The 15,595-nt window shown below is 42.1% G+C and overlaps 1 protein-coding gene across 2 annotated transcripts in view; it reads right to left on the reverse strand.

Moving 5' to 3' along the window:
• The window catches only part of pde9aa (phosphodiesterase 9aa), a 114,494-nt gene extending 99,296 nt beyond the window's left edge, over positions 1 to 15,198 (reverse strand). For both annotated transcript variants that reach the window (XM_046053290.1, XM_046053288.1), the window contains exon 1: positions 14,922 to 15,198. In XM_046053290.1, the coding sequence (XP_045909246.1) occupies positions 14,922 to 14,984 (63 nt within the window). In that variant the 5' untranslated portion in view covers positions 14,985 to 15,198. The remainder of the gene's footprint in view (positions 1 to 14,921) is intronic.
• Between the last annotated feature and the right edge of the window lie 397 nt (positions 15,199 to 15,595).

Consider the following 15,595-nt stretch of genomic DNA (forward strand, 5'->3'; position numbering starts at 1 on the left):
GACACCCAATTTGTCACATATGGACACATGTCAGTTTGTGACGAATTGGGTGTCATCGGGTGAGAACGGGTTGAACAAAGGCACAAAACAGGAGGGGAGATTAAGTCATGCCTGCATGTGTGCTGACTCAGCAGGGATTATATTAAATGAGAAAAGTTGATCTACAGGAGATCTAAAAGCAACACAGAATGCCCCATCCTTACTGCATTAGGTTCTGTTAAAGGTGCTGTAGAATAGAAACCTGTATTTCCCTTCCCATAGCATTGAATAAAAAGAGTTCAGTGCATGTAACTGACATAGCGTGAGCCTTGATCTCCATTGTTTCCTCGTTATATTGCATATCTCGCGCACCCAAAATACCCCAACAAAACAGGCGAATACCCAGAAGTGCTAGAAGTTACGTATGATCTGGGATGTTAACACCCCCAAAGTTACATAGACCAGTCCACGTTCCAGAGTTAGCGGTCATACGCAGTGCAGCACGTCTCACAGAAAGTGCTTTTACGGTTATGAAGGAAAGGTAGAGGTAAAGGAAAGGTCATTTCTAGATTTCCCTCTGGCTGCTTTGCCTCAACTCTGTGATTTATTAAGTTTCCTGATGGACAGATAGCTTACTTGTTACCAGGGGTGTAAAGTACAGATACTTTGTTACTGTGCTTAATTAGTTTTTCTCCGGATTTGTACTTTACTTGAGTATTTCAAGTTGTTGCAACTTTTACTTTCACTTTCTACTCCGATACATTCTGCACAAGACATCATTACTCACCAAAAAAAGAAAAGAAAAAAAGCATGCAGCACACCTGAATGGCGCCAATCTGCCCCCAGCTGTGCGACACGCATCCGCAGTGATATTAATCAAGTCACTCTTGCGCAGTGTTAATGTTTATAACTTTGATGACAGGATGAAGAAGAACTATCCTTCTGCAGATAACAGTAATGTTAGATTAATGTGCAGCTGCAGAGAATATCTCTGTCCTGCTAACCCAACTGAGCAGTGCATCTCTTGGACTGTCTGTGTCTTGGTTGCTTACCAAACTGTGAGTCGGACCCACGTTAGAGTGAAATACAACTATTTCCACCCATCAATCCATCGTCAACCGCTTATCCTGCGTACAGGGTCGCAGGTGGCTGGAGCCAATGCCAGCTGACATTGGGCGAAAGGCGGGGTACACCCTGGACAGGTCGCCAATCCATCGCAGGATACAACTATTTATTACATTAAATAAACTGCAGCACGAAAAGATAACTGCGGCGTGTGTGAATATGCACTCATATGTTGTGCACAAAATGAAACTTGTGCATTCCAGCAAGAAACACCAGTTCAGACCATAAGTCCAGACAACACACAGATGTGATGACACTCATCAGGCGCACATCATTTTAAAACAAGACAGTGATGATTTGTCTCTCAATCAAGGTTTGGTTTAAAACTCTGGACAAATGCAAGACTAATTGAGTACTTTATACAACACTGCTTTTTGCCAACGCTACACATTGCTAACTGATAGCTGTTGCTAGCAGTTAGTAATGTGTTGCATGCACCAATAAATGACTGGTTAATCTTTTAGACACCTTAATTTTTAATCCTGGAATATAAAAAGCACAGCTAGATTTTCCGTTCTCTGGATTTTTAGAGCCATCCTTAAATAAATGTACATAATGCCCATATTTCTCAGCATAGTGTTCCCATAAACTTGCATATCAAAAATGTTCTTACTTGAACGAATCTGTTTCAGTAATGAAAAATCAACTCTAGGCTTAGGTACTAACCATGGTGGAACAGCTTGTATAAAAGCGGTTGGACTAGTGAACCAATCATTGACTCCTGATTCCTTTGTTATATCTGATATTACATTGCAAAATACTTCCTTTTTAATTTTGCTGCTTTCCCAACATTCATTCATATCCCTTTTTGTAGAATGTGTCCTTTTGACTTTGTAAATTTGCCCAATAATTGGCCTTCAACTGTTTTCTTCTCAGAATCAGTGGCATTTCTCCACCTGAAACGCTGATATAGGTGTTGACTTCACTGCTCCACAGCACAACCTCAGTGCTTGAGCCTGGATTTTATCCAACCTTTTTAATCCAAAAACAATACATCCATATTCTAGAACTGATCTAACTAATGAGATATAAATACTATATAATATAAATATTCCTTATAGAAACTCAATCAGACAACTCAAACAAATATCTTGCTTGATTTTCTTTTTTGTAAAAAAGATGGATTGAGATTTCTCGACAGATGACTTAAATCCCCACTTCAAAGACCAATTTTAAACTACATTAACATCTTCCTGAACTTTCTTTACAACCTAATCCATATTCCTCCCTCGTTTCCAAATTGCCCCATCATCAGCAAAAAGTGATTTCCCAATATCTGGATTAACATTCTTACAAACATCATTTATCATAATTGAAAACAATACCAGACTAATGAAACAACCCTTGAGGGGTTCCATTTTCAACTAAAAAAGTGTCTGACAGAGTTCCCCACACAAACCCAGATTAAAGAAATCTTTAATCCAGTTATGCTTTATTAAAAGACCTTCCTTCCACATCACATCATACGCCTTCTCTATATCAAAGAAAACAGCTACTACCTCCTCTTTGTAGGCTTGAGCTTTCCTAATATCATTTTCCAAGCATTTAACGGGTCCAGAGTACTACCCCTCTTCTAAATCCACTCTGAAATGGTGAAAAAAGCTAATTTCTTTTCATATAATATGTTATTCTTTCTGTAATCATTTTCTCCATGGTTTTACATAAATGTGAAGCAGGATCTTTCCCAGGTTTCTTAATTGAAATAATAATGGCTTCTTTCCACACTGCTGGAAGCTTACCCTCCTCCCAAACCTTGTTATATAACTCCAGTACTTTACCCAATGCAGATTCATTTAAATGTTCTATCATAGAATAGCTATGTTGTCTTTTCCAGGTGCCGTTGTTTTACACCCCTCCAGCTCTCTCTGTAGCTCAGACGATCCCTGCTACCTGCGTTTGGTAATCCATCCTTTCACTCATATTCTTTGTCTTTATAATTGTCTCTATAATAACAAACAACAGCTGTTTCCTGTGTAGAATCACGTCATTTCCTGTTTTACATTTCACGTGTGTTTTCTTGACAAAACGTGGTTTGGAGACCAGCGTCGGGTGACACAGCTGCTGTCAGCTCGTGTAGTGTGTGACGCCCTGTTGCCCATCAGTCATGTAGTGTGAACGCCACAGTGACTTAAAGACTCCCGTCACAAGACGGCAAGTTGTGTAGTGTGAACAGCACAGTAATCTGCCGATGCTGAAAGTTGTTAAGTCTGCACAAGCCTTTACTCAGAGCCCTCCTCAGCTCAAGCATGGTAAAGGCCTCATCTACAATACTGTGATTAGTGTTTCTTTTCTCAAGTACCTCCAGATATCTATCTAAAGTTTGCTTTTTACCTTCTTCTGTCAAATTATCTGAACTATGAATTTTAACAAAGTTCTTCACCAACAATTCTGCCTTTTCCATGGTCTCCATGTTCCATGTTCTTCCCCTTTTTTCGATACTGGGAGATCCTTTTCTTGCCTGATTCCCCTCATTCTTTTTATCTTTCCCCCAAATTTATCTAGTTGGACAGAATTCTCTCCAATACATCTTTTTTGCCCTTTTGATTGCATTCCTTACTACTGCCCGAGCCCTTTTATATACTACTAAATTTGATATTGAATGACTTCTTTTCTGTTCTCTATTATTTCTTTCTTTCTATGTTTGATAGCTTCAGAACATTCTTTGTTCCACTATGCTGCTATTTTAACTTTCCTTTTACTAGTACTCTTTCCAATTGCTTGTGATGCTCTATTTAATATAGCTTTGTTAATACTTTCATTTATTGCATCCACTTCTCCAGACATGACGATCTTATTAAACTCATCAGAAGCATTTGCAAAGTTACTAATTCCATCTTGTAAGTTTATTTGTATAGCACATTTCAACAACAAGGTAATACAATGTGCTTTACATAAAACATAAAAGCAACAGGGAAATATAAAAAAGTTTAAAAAGTTAAATAGAAAATAAAAACAGGCAGGTCTCTCACCTTTGCTTATTTTACTCCTTTGATTCCCCCTCTCCCACTCAATCCCCCTTTTTGTTACTTAAGGACTCTAACCCTTCTTTAGATTCAATTCAATTCAATTCAATTTTATTTATATAGCGCCAAATCACAACAACAGTTATCTCACAGCGCTTTTCATAAAAGAGCAGGTCTAGACCGTACTCTGTGATGTTATTTACAGAAGCCCAACAATTCCCACCAAGAGCAGCACTAGGAGACAGAGGCAAGGAAAAACTTCCTTTTAAGAGGCAGAAACCTCGAGCAGAACCATGGCTCAGGGTGGGCGGCCATCTGCCTCGACCGGTTGGGGTGAAGGAGAGAGAGAGAGAGAGAGAGAGAGAGAGCGAGAGCGAAAGAGACAGTTGTCACTGTAAATCCAGATTGTCCACGCTACAAACTCTAAATCAAGTTCAACCATAAAATATACCCCAAAATTGATAACAATTGGATTATCATCACTTCCAATACCATCATCTACTACTACTACTACTACTCTCACTCAGAACTACATTCTGTAACAGGCTTATGCACACACTCACACAGACATGTTCACTCACACCCACACACACAGACACACAGTCTCACATATAGACACACACACAAACAAAGGTTGTCCCTGGTAGTTTTTCTTTCAGTAAGTTATTTAAATTCATTGTTATTATTTCAGCTCTCACGGCTGTGCTGTGTTGTTTATTTATGTTGCCTGACTGTTTCTCCTTCGTTGTTTATTTGTTTGTTGTTTGTTTTTCTATGCACTAAGCCCCCCTCCCTGTTCTCATGCAGGTTTTGTTGCTTTCTGCAATTGGTGTTTCCTTCTGCTATTTCCTGTTGTCCCCACCCCCCATCCCTGTTCTCTTGCAGGTGTTGCCCTCTCTCTGTGCTGTGTGTTTATGTGGTGTTTCTATTCCCCCTCCCCATGTCTGTCCCCTGTCCGGCAGACAAAGGATTATATTAAGACTCTCTTGTTAAAGTATAGTCTGTCTGGCACAATAAGGTATCCAGCTCCTCATACTCTATACCAGCTTGCCAAGCAGGATAGGTTTAAAAAATAAAAAATAAATCTTGTTTGTCCAATGTGTCCAATCTTTTCATGAATTGCCTTTTTAAGTTTCACTGGATGTAGTTTACTACCGGAAAGTTCTCCAAACTCAATAACCACTTTCCACTCTTCCTTCCTATTTGTTTTCCTCGCTTTTCCTTCTTCTGTGCTTAAGGGAAGTTAGCCAATCAGAAGCAAGTGGGCTTTCAGGGAGGGGGGCCTTAAAGAGACAAGAGCTAAAACTGAGTGTTCAGAAAGAGGGTGAAAAGAGGTGCTAACATTTTCTAGTAGAAATCATAAATACAAGTATGAAAATGAGCATTCTATGGCACCTTTATGAGTTTGTCACCTGCCACCTGAATTTTGTGTTTCCCTTTACATAAATAAAAATATTTCCACCAAAAATTGTTGCAGAAAAGTTCACCAGAATGCATCTCGTCTTGTCTTGTCTCGTATTGTGAGCTAAGGCTACGTTCAGACTGCAGACCAAAGTGACCCAAATCTGATTTTTTTTTTTTGCTCATATGTGACAGCCCAAGTCACGTGAAATCTGATCTTTTCCAGATCAGATTTTTTGGAATGCAATGTCAGGAGCTAACCTCTGTAGCTTGTTTAATTCCGTATGACAGTGTGCTGCGTGATGTCGTTTTATTCGTTTGTAGGTCACTTTCAGGCCACACTGGAGTCTGATGTGGGCCACATTTAAACAATAATGTGAACTGTTAAAGGCTACGTTCAGACTGCTGGCCAAAGTGACCCAAATCTGATTTTTTTGTTCATATGTGACTCAGACCTGAGTCTGGGCACTCAGGTCGCATTTGATGCGACTTTGACGTCACTGTAGAGCAGCTGTTCTGCTGTAGATGGAGCCGCGGTGAACGAAAAAGCTCCACAAAAGCTGTTATTAAACAGTGGCTCTCTTCCTCCTCTACCTTGCTATCATTTGCTTACACATTCCCTTTCTTACACCTGAAATCCACCGGGCCGCAAGCTCTCTTCTGAATTCTATACAGTCCCCTCCAAAAGTATTGGAACGGTAAGGCAAATTCCTTTGTTTTTGTTGTTCACTGAAGACATTTGGCTTTAAGATCAATAGATGAGTATGAGACCAGAGTTCAGAATTTCAGCTTTTATTTCCTGATATTCACATTCTTTGTTTGAACCCACCCAGTTTTCAAGTGTGCAAAACTATTGGAACATGTGACAGACAGATGTTTCTTGTTGCCCAGGTGTTGCCTTTTAGGTCGATTGTCCAAACATTAAATATCTCTGCATGACTAGTCTAGGTTTTCATCCTTGGTTCAAACCTATAAAGACTGCATTTCCTGTTAAAGAGGATAAACCAACATGAAGACCAGAGAGCTGTCTATGGGAGAAAAGCAAGCCACTGTCAAGCTGAGAAAAGAAGGAAAATCGACCAGAGCCATTGGACAAACATTGGGCAGAGCAAGCACAACAATTTGGTATGTCCTGAAAAAGATAGAAACTACTGGTGTACTGAGCAACAGACGTCCAACAGGGCGGCCAAGGAAAACAACAGGAGTTCATGACAGAAATATGGTGAGAGCTGTGAAGAAACCCCCCAAAATATCAGTTAGTGACATCACCAACGACCTCCACAGTGCAGGGGTGAAGGTATCACAATCCACTGTTGGAAGAAAACTCAGAGCAGAAATATAGAGTCCACACCACATGAGGCAACCTACTCATCAGTAGTAAGAATCGGAAGGCCAGATTGAAATTTGCAAAGAAGTACAGAGATGAGCCGCAAAAGTTCTGGAACACGATCTTATGGACTGATGAGACCAAGATTAATCTCTAGCATAGTGATGGAAAGGCCAAAGTGTGCAGAAAGAAATGCATGGAAACTAATGGGGAGGAAGTTCATCATGCAGCAGGACAATGACCCAATGCACACTGCCAACAAAAAGGACTTCATCAGGGGGAAAAAGTGGAAGGTTTTAAACTGGCCAAGTCAATCACCTGACCTTAACCCAATACAGCATGCATTTCACCTCCTTAAGAAACAGCCCGAAACAAACAAGAACTGAAAGAAGCTGCGGTAAAAGCCTGGAATACATCACAAATGAAGAATGCAACAGTTTGGTGATATCGATGGGTCGCAGGCTTGAGGCAGTTATTGCAAGTAAGGGTTATGCCACCAAATATTAAATGTTATTTACTTTAAGATTATTAGTTCCATTACTTTTGCTCACCAAAGAATGCTGTGGTCTAATACAAACAGTGATGTGTCCTAAGTTGTTTAACACATCTAGATGTGAATACCAGGAAATAAAAGCTGAAATTCTGAACTCTTGTCTCATACTCATCTTTTGATCTTAAACCAAAATGTCTTCAGTGAGCAACAAAAACAAGGGAATTTCCCTTACCGTTCCAATACTTTTGGAGGGGAATGTACATGCTACTTTTCCAAGCAGACACAGTAGAGCCAGAGTGAGAGAGGGAGAGGGAGGGAGTTGTGGGGCAGTTGCGTTGTACAGCGCAAGAAACCGTAATGAAAAGGTCAGAAAGTTGTGAAAACATGTCATAATTCAGGAGAAATGTGACTTGTGAGAGGACAATGAAATCCGGGAGTCTCCTGTGAAAATTGGGAGGGTTAGCAAGTAGGAGCTAACCGGAGCTAAATATCCTCTGTGGCTCTGTTCACTTCTATACAACTGCGTGCTGCTGCGTGTGACGTTGTGTTATTCTTCTGCACATGCGGGTCACGTCTGATATGGGCCACATGTAAGCAATAATGTGAACTGTCAAACAAAAAATTGGATCTGGGAAAAAAATCGAAATTGAGCATTAAGGCCTGCAGTCGGAATGTAGCCAAACAGTCTGAACGTAGCCAAAGTGTCTCGTCACACCCCTAGTGTCAATCATACGGATTTCTTTTTTTAAATATAACCTTGAACTGCCACTTTCACTGACCTCGGCATATATAATGGTCTTGTATTTTCTTTTGAACTTTTACTTTTACAGTCTAGCTTGCTAGCAAGTTTTACAGCTTATACTACAAAACAGCAATGGTTTTACCGAATTACAGAGATGAATCAAATATTAGCTCATTTATTTTAGTGGTTATTGGTTTTGTGATATAACAGCCTTCGGCTTGAATAATGCAACAATGTACAAAAATATAATCACAAAGATATGAAAACAATTTCTTGACTATATTAATGTAAATATTTCTGCTATACTGACAAGAGTATTTGTATAGAAAACTGTATTATTTATTTCTGCTTTCATTTCTTATTCAGCTCCCACTGTATCTCACTTTATTCTGCAATGTGCCTGTCACATTTAGCTAGAACCATCTGGGTTTTTGGTTTTTGTGTTGTTATTCCGGCTTGTGGTTGTTTTGTTCTTTTGTCTGGCCCTGTCTTCTGTATGTTTGTTTATAAAATATTAAAAAATAAATAAAAAAACGAACCAAGGAGGCAGATAACATTATGAGTAAATGAGTAAATGAGTGTGCAAGAGTAACCTGTCCTGTAGGATATGATGACAGCAAATCCCCAAAATAGACAACAGCAACTCTAGTGTGCTTTTACGGATGAAAAAAACTGATCATAATACAGTAGCACTTTGATGCTGTGTTTTTGTACTAAATGAATGATTTGATCAGTTAAATCTTCCTAAGGATGTTTAAAAGCAGACGATTTATTTCCATGTTCCTGTCCACAGCTTTAACCACAGTTAACCAAATTAATGTTCTCATTTGAAGATGACACATCTGATTTCAATAGAACCTCACTTCATGATAATCTGTCTCTTACTGCTGCTGCATGCATCACCCAGGATAATGATCCCACACCATAAACCAGCCACATCCACTATGATGCAAATCTAAAAGACACCAGAATCTGATTAGCCTGAATAAGGACTTGAGAGGAAGAAAAAACACAGAAAAGAGTGATTGTAGTAAGATTAACATATCTGTGTGTATGAACGTGGAGCTGACTATGCAACATATTTGTAATTTACAACTAAGTAACGAATAATATGCATTTAATTGCTGCTGGAAAACAGGCACGCAAACACACATTTGTATTCATATCTGTATACATATGAGGACTGCCCACAGACTGAGTTGATTCCCTTATCAATCCTTTATCCTTTCATAGAAAAATGCATGCATTAAAATAATGCAACCTTTAATCTGTAACCTTGACCTAAAACTAACCAATTCAACCTGTCATCTGTCATTGATCATACAGGACACTGCTGTCCATGAAATGTTCAATAGCAAATTTAATATTTATTCAATCTCTCTTAATAGCAAATCCTCTCACCCTGCTGCATATTTTCCAGTGAAAATGCCTGCATGCAAATAACAAAGTTTTGTGCAGCTAACACATACACACTCTGTGTGAACTCCACAAAGAATACACAATGCAATAAACCTCACTATAAGGCATTTTATGGGCTGCTGTTCGTCCTCCATTGGTTTATCAGTGTAAACAGCTCTCTGCCTCAACACTCCTGTCTAGAGATGGACTTCAGCAGTGCAGGCCTTCCGCACTAGCAATAATGGGACAAATCATGTGAAATTTACACTGCCCTTGACTATTGAGTAGTAATGACTGCCCAACAGTGTGTTTTTAGATGTGTGTGTAGACTATATTGATTAAATTCAATATTAGAACTTTGCTTTTTCTGGAATTGACTTCTCTTTTTAATTTCACTGTGGCAGGTATGGTTCAAATCAAAATTAATCTGGATGTTCTGGATATTGGTTCTTATGATTCAGTAGCTCTGTGACGCTGACCAGGATAAACAGGTTCAGAAAAAGGATGTATGAATGAAAGGATGAATGAAGTCAGTTGAAAGCCATCCGATGACAAGGGCTTGGAGAAAGGAAAGAAATGCAATTTTGTGTGTTTTACTCTTTTCACAGATACACAGATCACAGATAAATTACTTCAGTACATATTTTACAGATTTCATTCAAAAACATTACCTGAATTTTGATGAAAATTTTTTTCTGTTATAAGGCAATATTGGGAAAATACTCCAAAACAAGAGTAATGGCTAATGTCTACATTGCACTACATTTGACAACACCTGACAAAGATCTGTGTAAGATCGATATGTTGCTCCTCTAAATTAATATAGCAGGAAGTTGTCAGTACAGTGTACAGATATTTTTTTTGATTCTTGACAGAGAAGCAGAATTCACTTTGCATATATTTGGTTTAACTGCAGCTGACTTGCTGCAGCATTTTTCTGTGTTTCCTTCACTATTTTATATAAAGATATACTGTAACATCCAACACCAAAGAAATGCTCTGAGGTGTCAGGTTGGTAAGTTAGTGATCTGACAGCTCCAGTCTGTGATTCTCCTGTTTTGTTGGATGAATAAATTGCATGCCATAGATTCTTTACTCTATGACATTTGAATGTATGTTTATTACATTGAGCTGTGTGTGCTACAGAAACTGTGGAGTGTGAATGTGCAGAAAGTTGTGAACATGAGCAGAAAACCTGATGAAATTAAAAGTCCAGGAGCTTATAACTCCTGTACTTTGATTTGTGGGCAGTGGTTGCCCAAAGATTAGAAAAGCGATCTTGTGACCGGCAGGATAAATCTGGTTGTGGAAAGTAAAACAAACAGTGCTTGTCCTCTGTCATTTACCACCACTGAGGTGCTCTTGAGCAAGGTCCATAACAGGGGTTACGTACTGTAACCCGGATTCTATGAGTATAGGCGCAGCCCTCTAAGGCTATCGCTATTGAGTTAACCCCTTCCGTGCGCCTGCGCGGCACTGAGAATTTTAGTCTACGCCCACCCACAGCGTGGGCCTCTCCTACGTCCGCACCTTGTATATATACACACAACGGTGAGACCCAGCCATTGGTTCCCAAATGCCTTTTCTTCAGCACTGAGAACCAAGGTCCAGTGAGGCCTTCAACTTAGAGGGCTACACCTATACTCATAGAATCCGGGTTACAGTACGTAATCCCCGTTCTATTTTGTATAGGCTTCGCCCTCTAAGGCTATCACTATTGGGTTAGAGGCGAAGCAGGATGAGTCAACGTCTCACTGGCCCATATGGTACCACCAAGAACAACTCACCTGCCCAGAGCCATAATGAGCCACCCAGTCACCCGCTGACCGCGGCATTGGTCCGGCATTGTGAGCACCGATGGCGCAGCATGGGAGGCCGAGGGCAACTGGGTGGGGGGCCCCGCAGCTGTACAGATGCAGGCGGGGTCACGACAGCAGCCGCATCAGCTGCGCACAAGGCAGGGCCGCGTAAGCAGCAGCCGCCCCCCACACCGTCCCGTGGGAGAGGGCGCACTCACAAGGAGAATCACTCAACCAAAACACTTTGGGAGACATCCCGCAGGTAGAAACGGACGAAAGAGCATGGGGACGACCAGGAGGCCGCCGTGCAGATGTTGTCCACAGTCATCCCACCGTGCAACGCCACTGAGGAGGAGACGCCTCTCATGGAGTGCGCTCCGATGCCATCCGGGGGAGATTCACCGGCAGACACGTAAGCCTGGGAAATGGCATTGCACAGCCAGTGAGACAGGCGCTGCGCAGGGGAAGTCCCTTGGACCACTCCCTGTAGTGCACAAACAGACGCTGCGAACGGCGCCAGGTAGCCGTGCACGCCACATAACAGGACAGCGCTCGCACCGGGCAGAGGAGGTGGGACGTGGCGTCCTCCACCGACCCATGGGGCGACCTTAGGAATCTCAGGTCCGCCGTCTCCAAAAGCCCAAACGGGGCTTAGGTTAAGGTGCGTAAACAGCGGCAAATCCCACTGTGGGGCAACAGGCCGCGTCACCGGCCTGCACCTTCGCACCCCCCTAAGGAAACGCTTCACCAGGGGGTGGGAGAACACAGTCCTGTCCCCGAAGCCCTCGTGACGGGATGAAATGGCGGCAGTGTAGGTTTTAACCATACTAAACGCCAGCCCCCTGTCCATGAGCAACTGGAGGAACAGTAGACAGGCAACCAGGTCCGTCACCTGGTCCAGACACCAGCGTTGGAAAGCCGACCACTTAGAGGAGTAAGAGGACTGAGTGGAGGCGGCCTTCTACCCCTGGATGGTGAGAACCACCTCCCAGAAGAGACCTAAGCCCTCCAGGTGTTGCCTCTCAGCGGCCAGACCCAGAGAGGCTGGCCGAGGAGCGGGTAACTCCTGATCGCACCCCCCACCTGAGAGAGAGTGTCCCCCATCCAGGGGAGTTTCCACGGCTGCCCCGCCAGCAACCGCTGGAGACAGGGACACATGGACACGCTGGTGTGCTCCGGGGTCTACCAGAGTCACCGCCAAGGTTGAAAACTGCAGGCGATCCAGAAGGCGCAGGATCAGCCGCACCGGCGGAAAAGCATACAGCAGCCGGGGAGGGCAAGAGGGTGCGCGAAGGCGTCCACTCCCAGCGCGGGGACGTCCCGCGGGCTCAGTGAAAACCAAAGGGCACACTGAGCGTTTTCCTTGTTGGCAAACAGATCCACCTCTGCCCTGGCGCCTGGCCAGACCCAACAGCTGCACCGAGCACCCCACCCTGAACACAGGACCCTTATGCCCAACCGCCATAGCAGCTCCAGGGCCGTCTTGACACACTTGGAAAAAGTGCGCGAGGCCAGGGAGTTACCGAAGGGCAGGCAGTTGTATTGGTACTGGGCGCCCTGTAATGAAAACCACAGAAACTTCCTGTGTCCAGACACAGAAAGGGCGCAGAACGGGCAGTGCGATCTGAGAGTGAGCGTTCGTCTGGCGTGCTCCGGTCCGAGGCACGCCTGACAGCGGGGACGGATGTAGCCCGTGTGGCAGACGCTGCGGCGACTCGCCCCGTTCTGGCCGGCTTGCTGGAAGACATCGTTCTTCTTGTTTTATAGTGATAGCCTTAGAGGGCGAAGCCTATACGAAATAGAACCCCAACTGCTCAAGTGGAGCGGCATAGTGGGTAGCAGATCAGACTGGGGTTGTACTGGGCAGCTTCCAGGTGGGAATGCGTAACGCTGTGATTGTGATCAGGGCCTTCCTGCCAATGAGAGGTTGCTCTCAGTGAAGCTCCCTGAATAAATAAAGATAAAGTAAAAATAATTATAATAATAATTAAAATTAATTAATTTATCATTGATGTGAAAAGGTGCCAGGTCTGCACATTTCGAGAGGTTACTTCCCCAAACAAAGACTCAAAAGAGGAGGGAAAACCTAATCATGTCTGCTGACTCAGCAGGGATTTTATTGAATGAGAAAAGTTGATCTACAAGAGAAAACATATTTAAAGGCACTAGCTACAGAATGCCTGAGAGCCTCACTGCTTTTTATTCTATTAATTTTTTTATATATTTTTTATTTTTATTTTTAATGAATTTTTATAAATAAAAACATTTCCACCATTAATTGATGCAGAAAAGGCAGGCAATTAAGTTTAATGCTCACAATTTTCAGGGGCGCCAATATAAATTTTCGCCTTGGGATCGAACACTAAGATCAGAAATGACTCAGATCCAAACAAACCTGGAAGATGATTCTGCCTGTACGGACCACAGAGGTACTGACTGGAAACAGTTCACACACACTCAGCATCATCTATTTATCTCTGCATCTGACACACACACACACACACACACATACACACACACACACACACACACACACACAGAGAGAAGATGAAAACACTCCTCTAATGTTAGGTGAATGTTCAGTGAATGGTGATGATTCATACACATCATCATAACTATGGTCCCTCCCTCTACTTATGCACACTATTTTTAGCCAGTAAAGTGCTCAGTGTCATAAACAGACATGACAGTTAGACTAAAGGCCAATCCAGCGTTTTTGTATAATGTACTCAATTTACTGTAAATTATACACAGCACACAACAACAAAAGCAGACCTGATGATCAGCTAACTGAAGCACGCCTCAGATCATTCTGTGGCATCTCAATATTACAGGGGATTTATAATATTGCTCCAATGTTTTTGTAAGGGTTCTATGAAGGACACAGTTCTCTTTTCGTTCATTGAGCCCAGGTAGTCCGGAAATGATAACAAACTACTGCTAACAAAATAAAACTCACCTCATCTGATTCCATATGTGGACTCCATACATGGACATATGATTTTATAGCAACTTTATGATATTTTATGGCATTTGTTTAATTCCCTAAGACATTCAGTCATTTGTATAGTCTGTGGCACTCAGTAATACAATTTAAGCTGCTGTGGAGCAGTTTATGCTACTGTGGGTTTTTTTAAAATGTACAATAACAATTATGAATACAGATATTACTGTAGAGATTTACAGAATCTTTTTCAATGTATACCCAAGTAGTTGTACCTACTTGGCTACCACATTGGCATAATATTATAGCAAGAATTTGAGAAGGAATTTTATAGTTATGATACTTTACAGTGGCATCATTCTTTTTTAACATCCTGCATTATCTCTAGAGACTTATTATTATTGCACTCCAGAATTTAAAATATTTAATTAATTAATAATCAAATAAAATGATGAACTAATTAATAACATAAATAATGAATAACTACAAAAACAATATAAATGGAACAGTACAATTACAGTAATATTTAAATAGGCTAAATTGAATTTTCTTTCTTGAAAATTCTGATATTGATAATGAATAAAAAAATAATAATTAAAACAATAGCAGAAATCATTAACCCCAGCCTCTGCTTGTGAAATAACATTTACTTAATAATGGCCATTTTGGAGTGCCATAACTGACTGTAAAAGTGCAGCCTGATACGTGTTGCTGTTGCAGCCTCCAGTCGATACAGTATATTAGTCGTACCTTCTGAATCCTGCCGTCCACTTCCAGGTAGATGACCCGATAGGAGGACGAAGCGGAGCCCATGGTCCCCTATCCGCTCCCCGGCTTTGGTACGTCGCTCTGCGGTTCCTGTTCCTGGCTCCGTGTCCAGGCTCCGGTCCACCGCCACTGCCGTTAAACAAACTGGGGGGGTGGGTGAAAGTGGGGTCAGCGGTCCGACAGTATCCCACCTGAATGGCAGTCTGTGAAACACACCAACACAAACTCTCTTTCTATTCTATGACTTTTTCTCCCGCTCTCTCTCCGCTCTGTCACCTCGCTATCTCACCGCATCTCATAAAGCCTGTCCACGCGCGTCCCCGCCTCCATCATTCACTACAGACCTCCTGGTTCTGCGCGCGCTCACCTACAGGCACGCGCTCTCTCTCACTCTCACACACTAGAGTTGTGCAGGTAGATTACACAAATACTAGTTTGTGTGTGCTTTTGTGTGCAACACCTGAGGGCTGTAATGTCTGAGTGACGTCACTCCCCTCATGCTGTGTTGCACACCAAAGACAGTCTTTTAGATGTATGCTAATTTGAAAGAAAAAAAATGGGTTTTTGATGTGTGTCTGGTTTGAAACACAGACAGTTTATAAACTCCTTTAGCCCCAGCAATGGCATGGTTCTGGAGTTGGTAACACAGGTTGGTT

Source organism: Micropterus dolomieu, linkage group LG07, assembly GCF_021292245.1.
Source record: "Micropterus dolomieu isolate WLL.071019.BEF.003 ecotype Adirondacks linkage group LG07, ASM2129224v1, whole genome shotgun sequence".
Lineage (NCBI taxonomy): Eukaryota > Metazoa > Chordata > Actinopteri > Centrarchiformes > Centrarchidae > Micropterus > Micropterus dolomieu.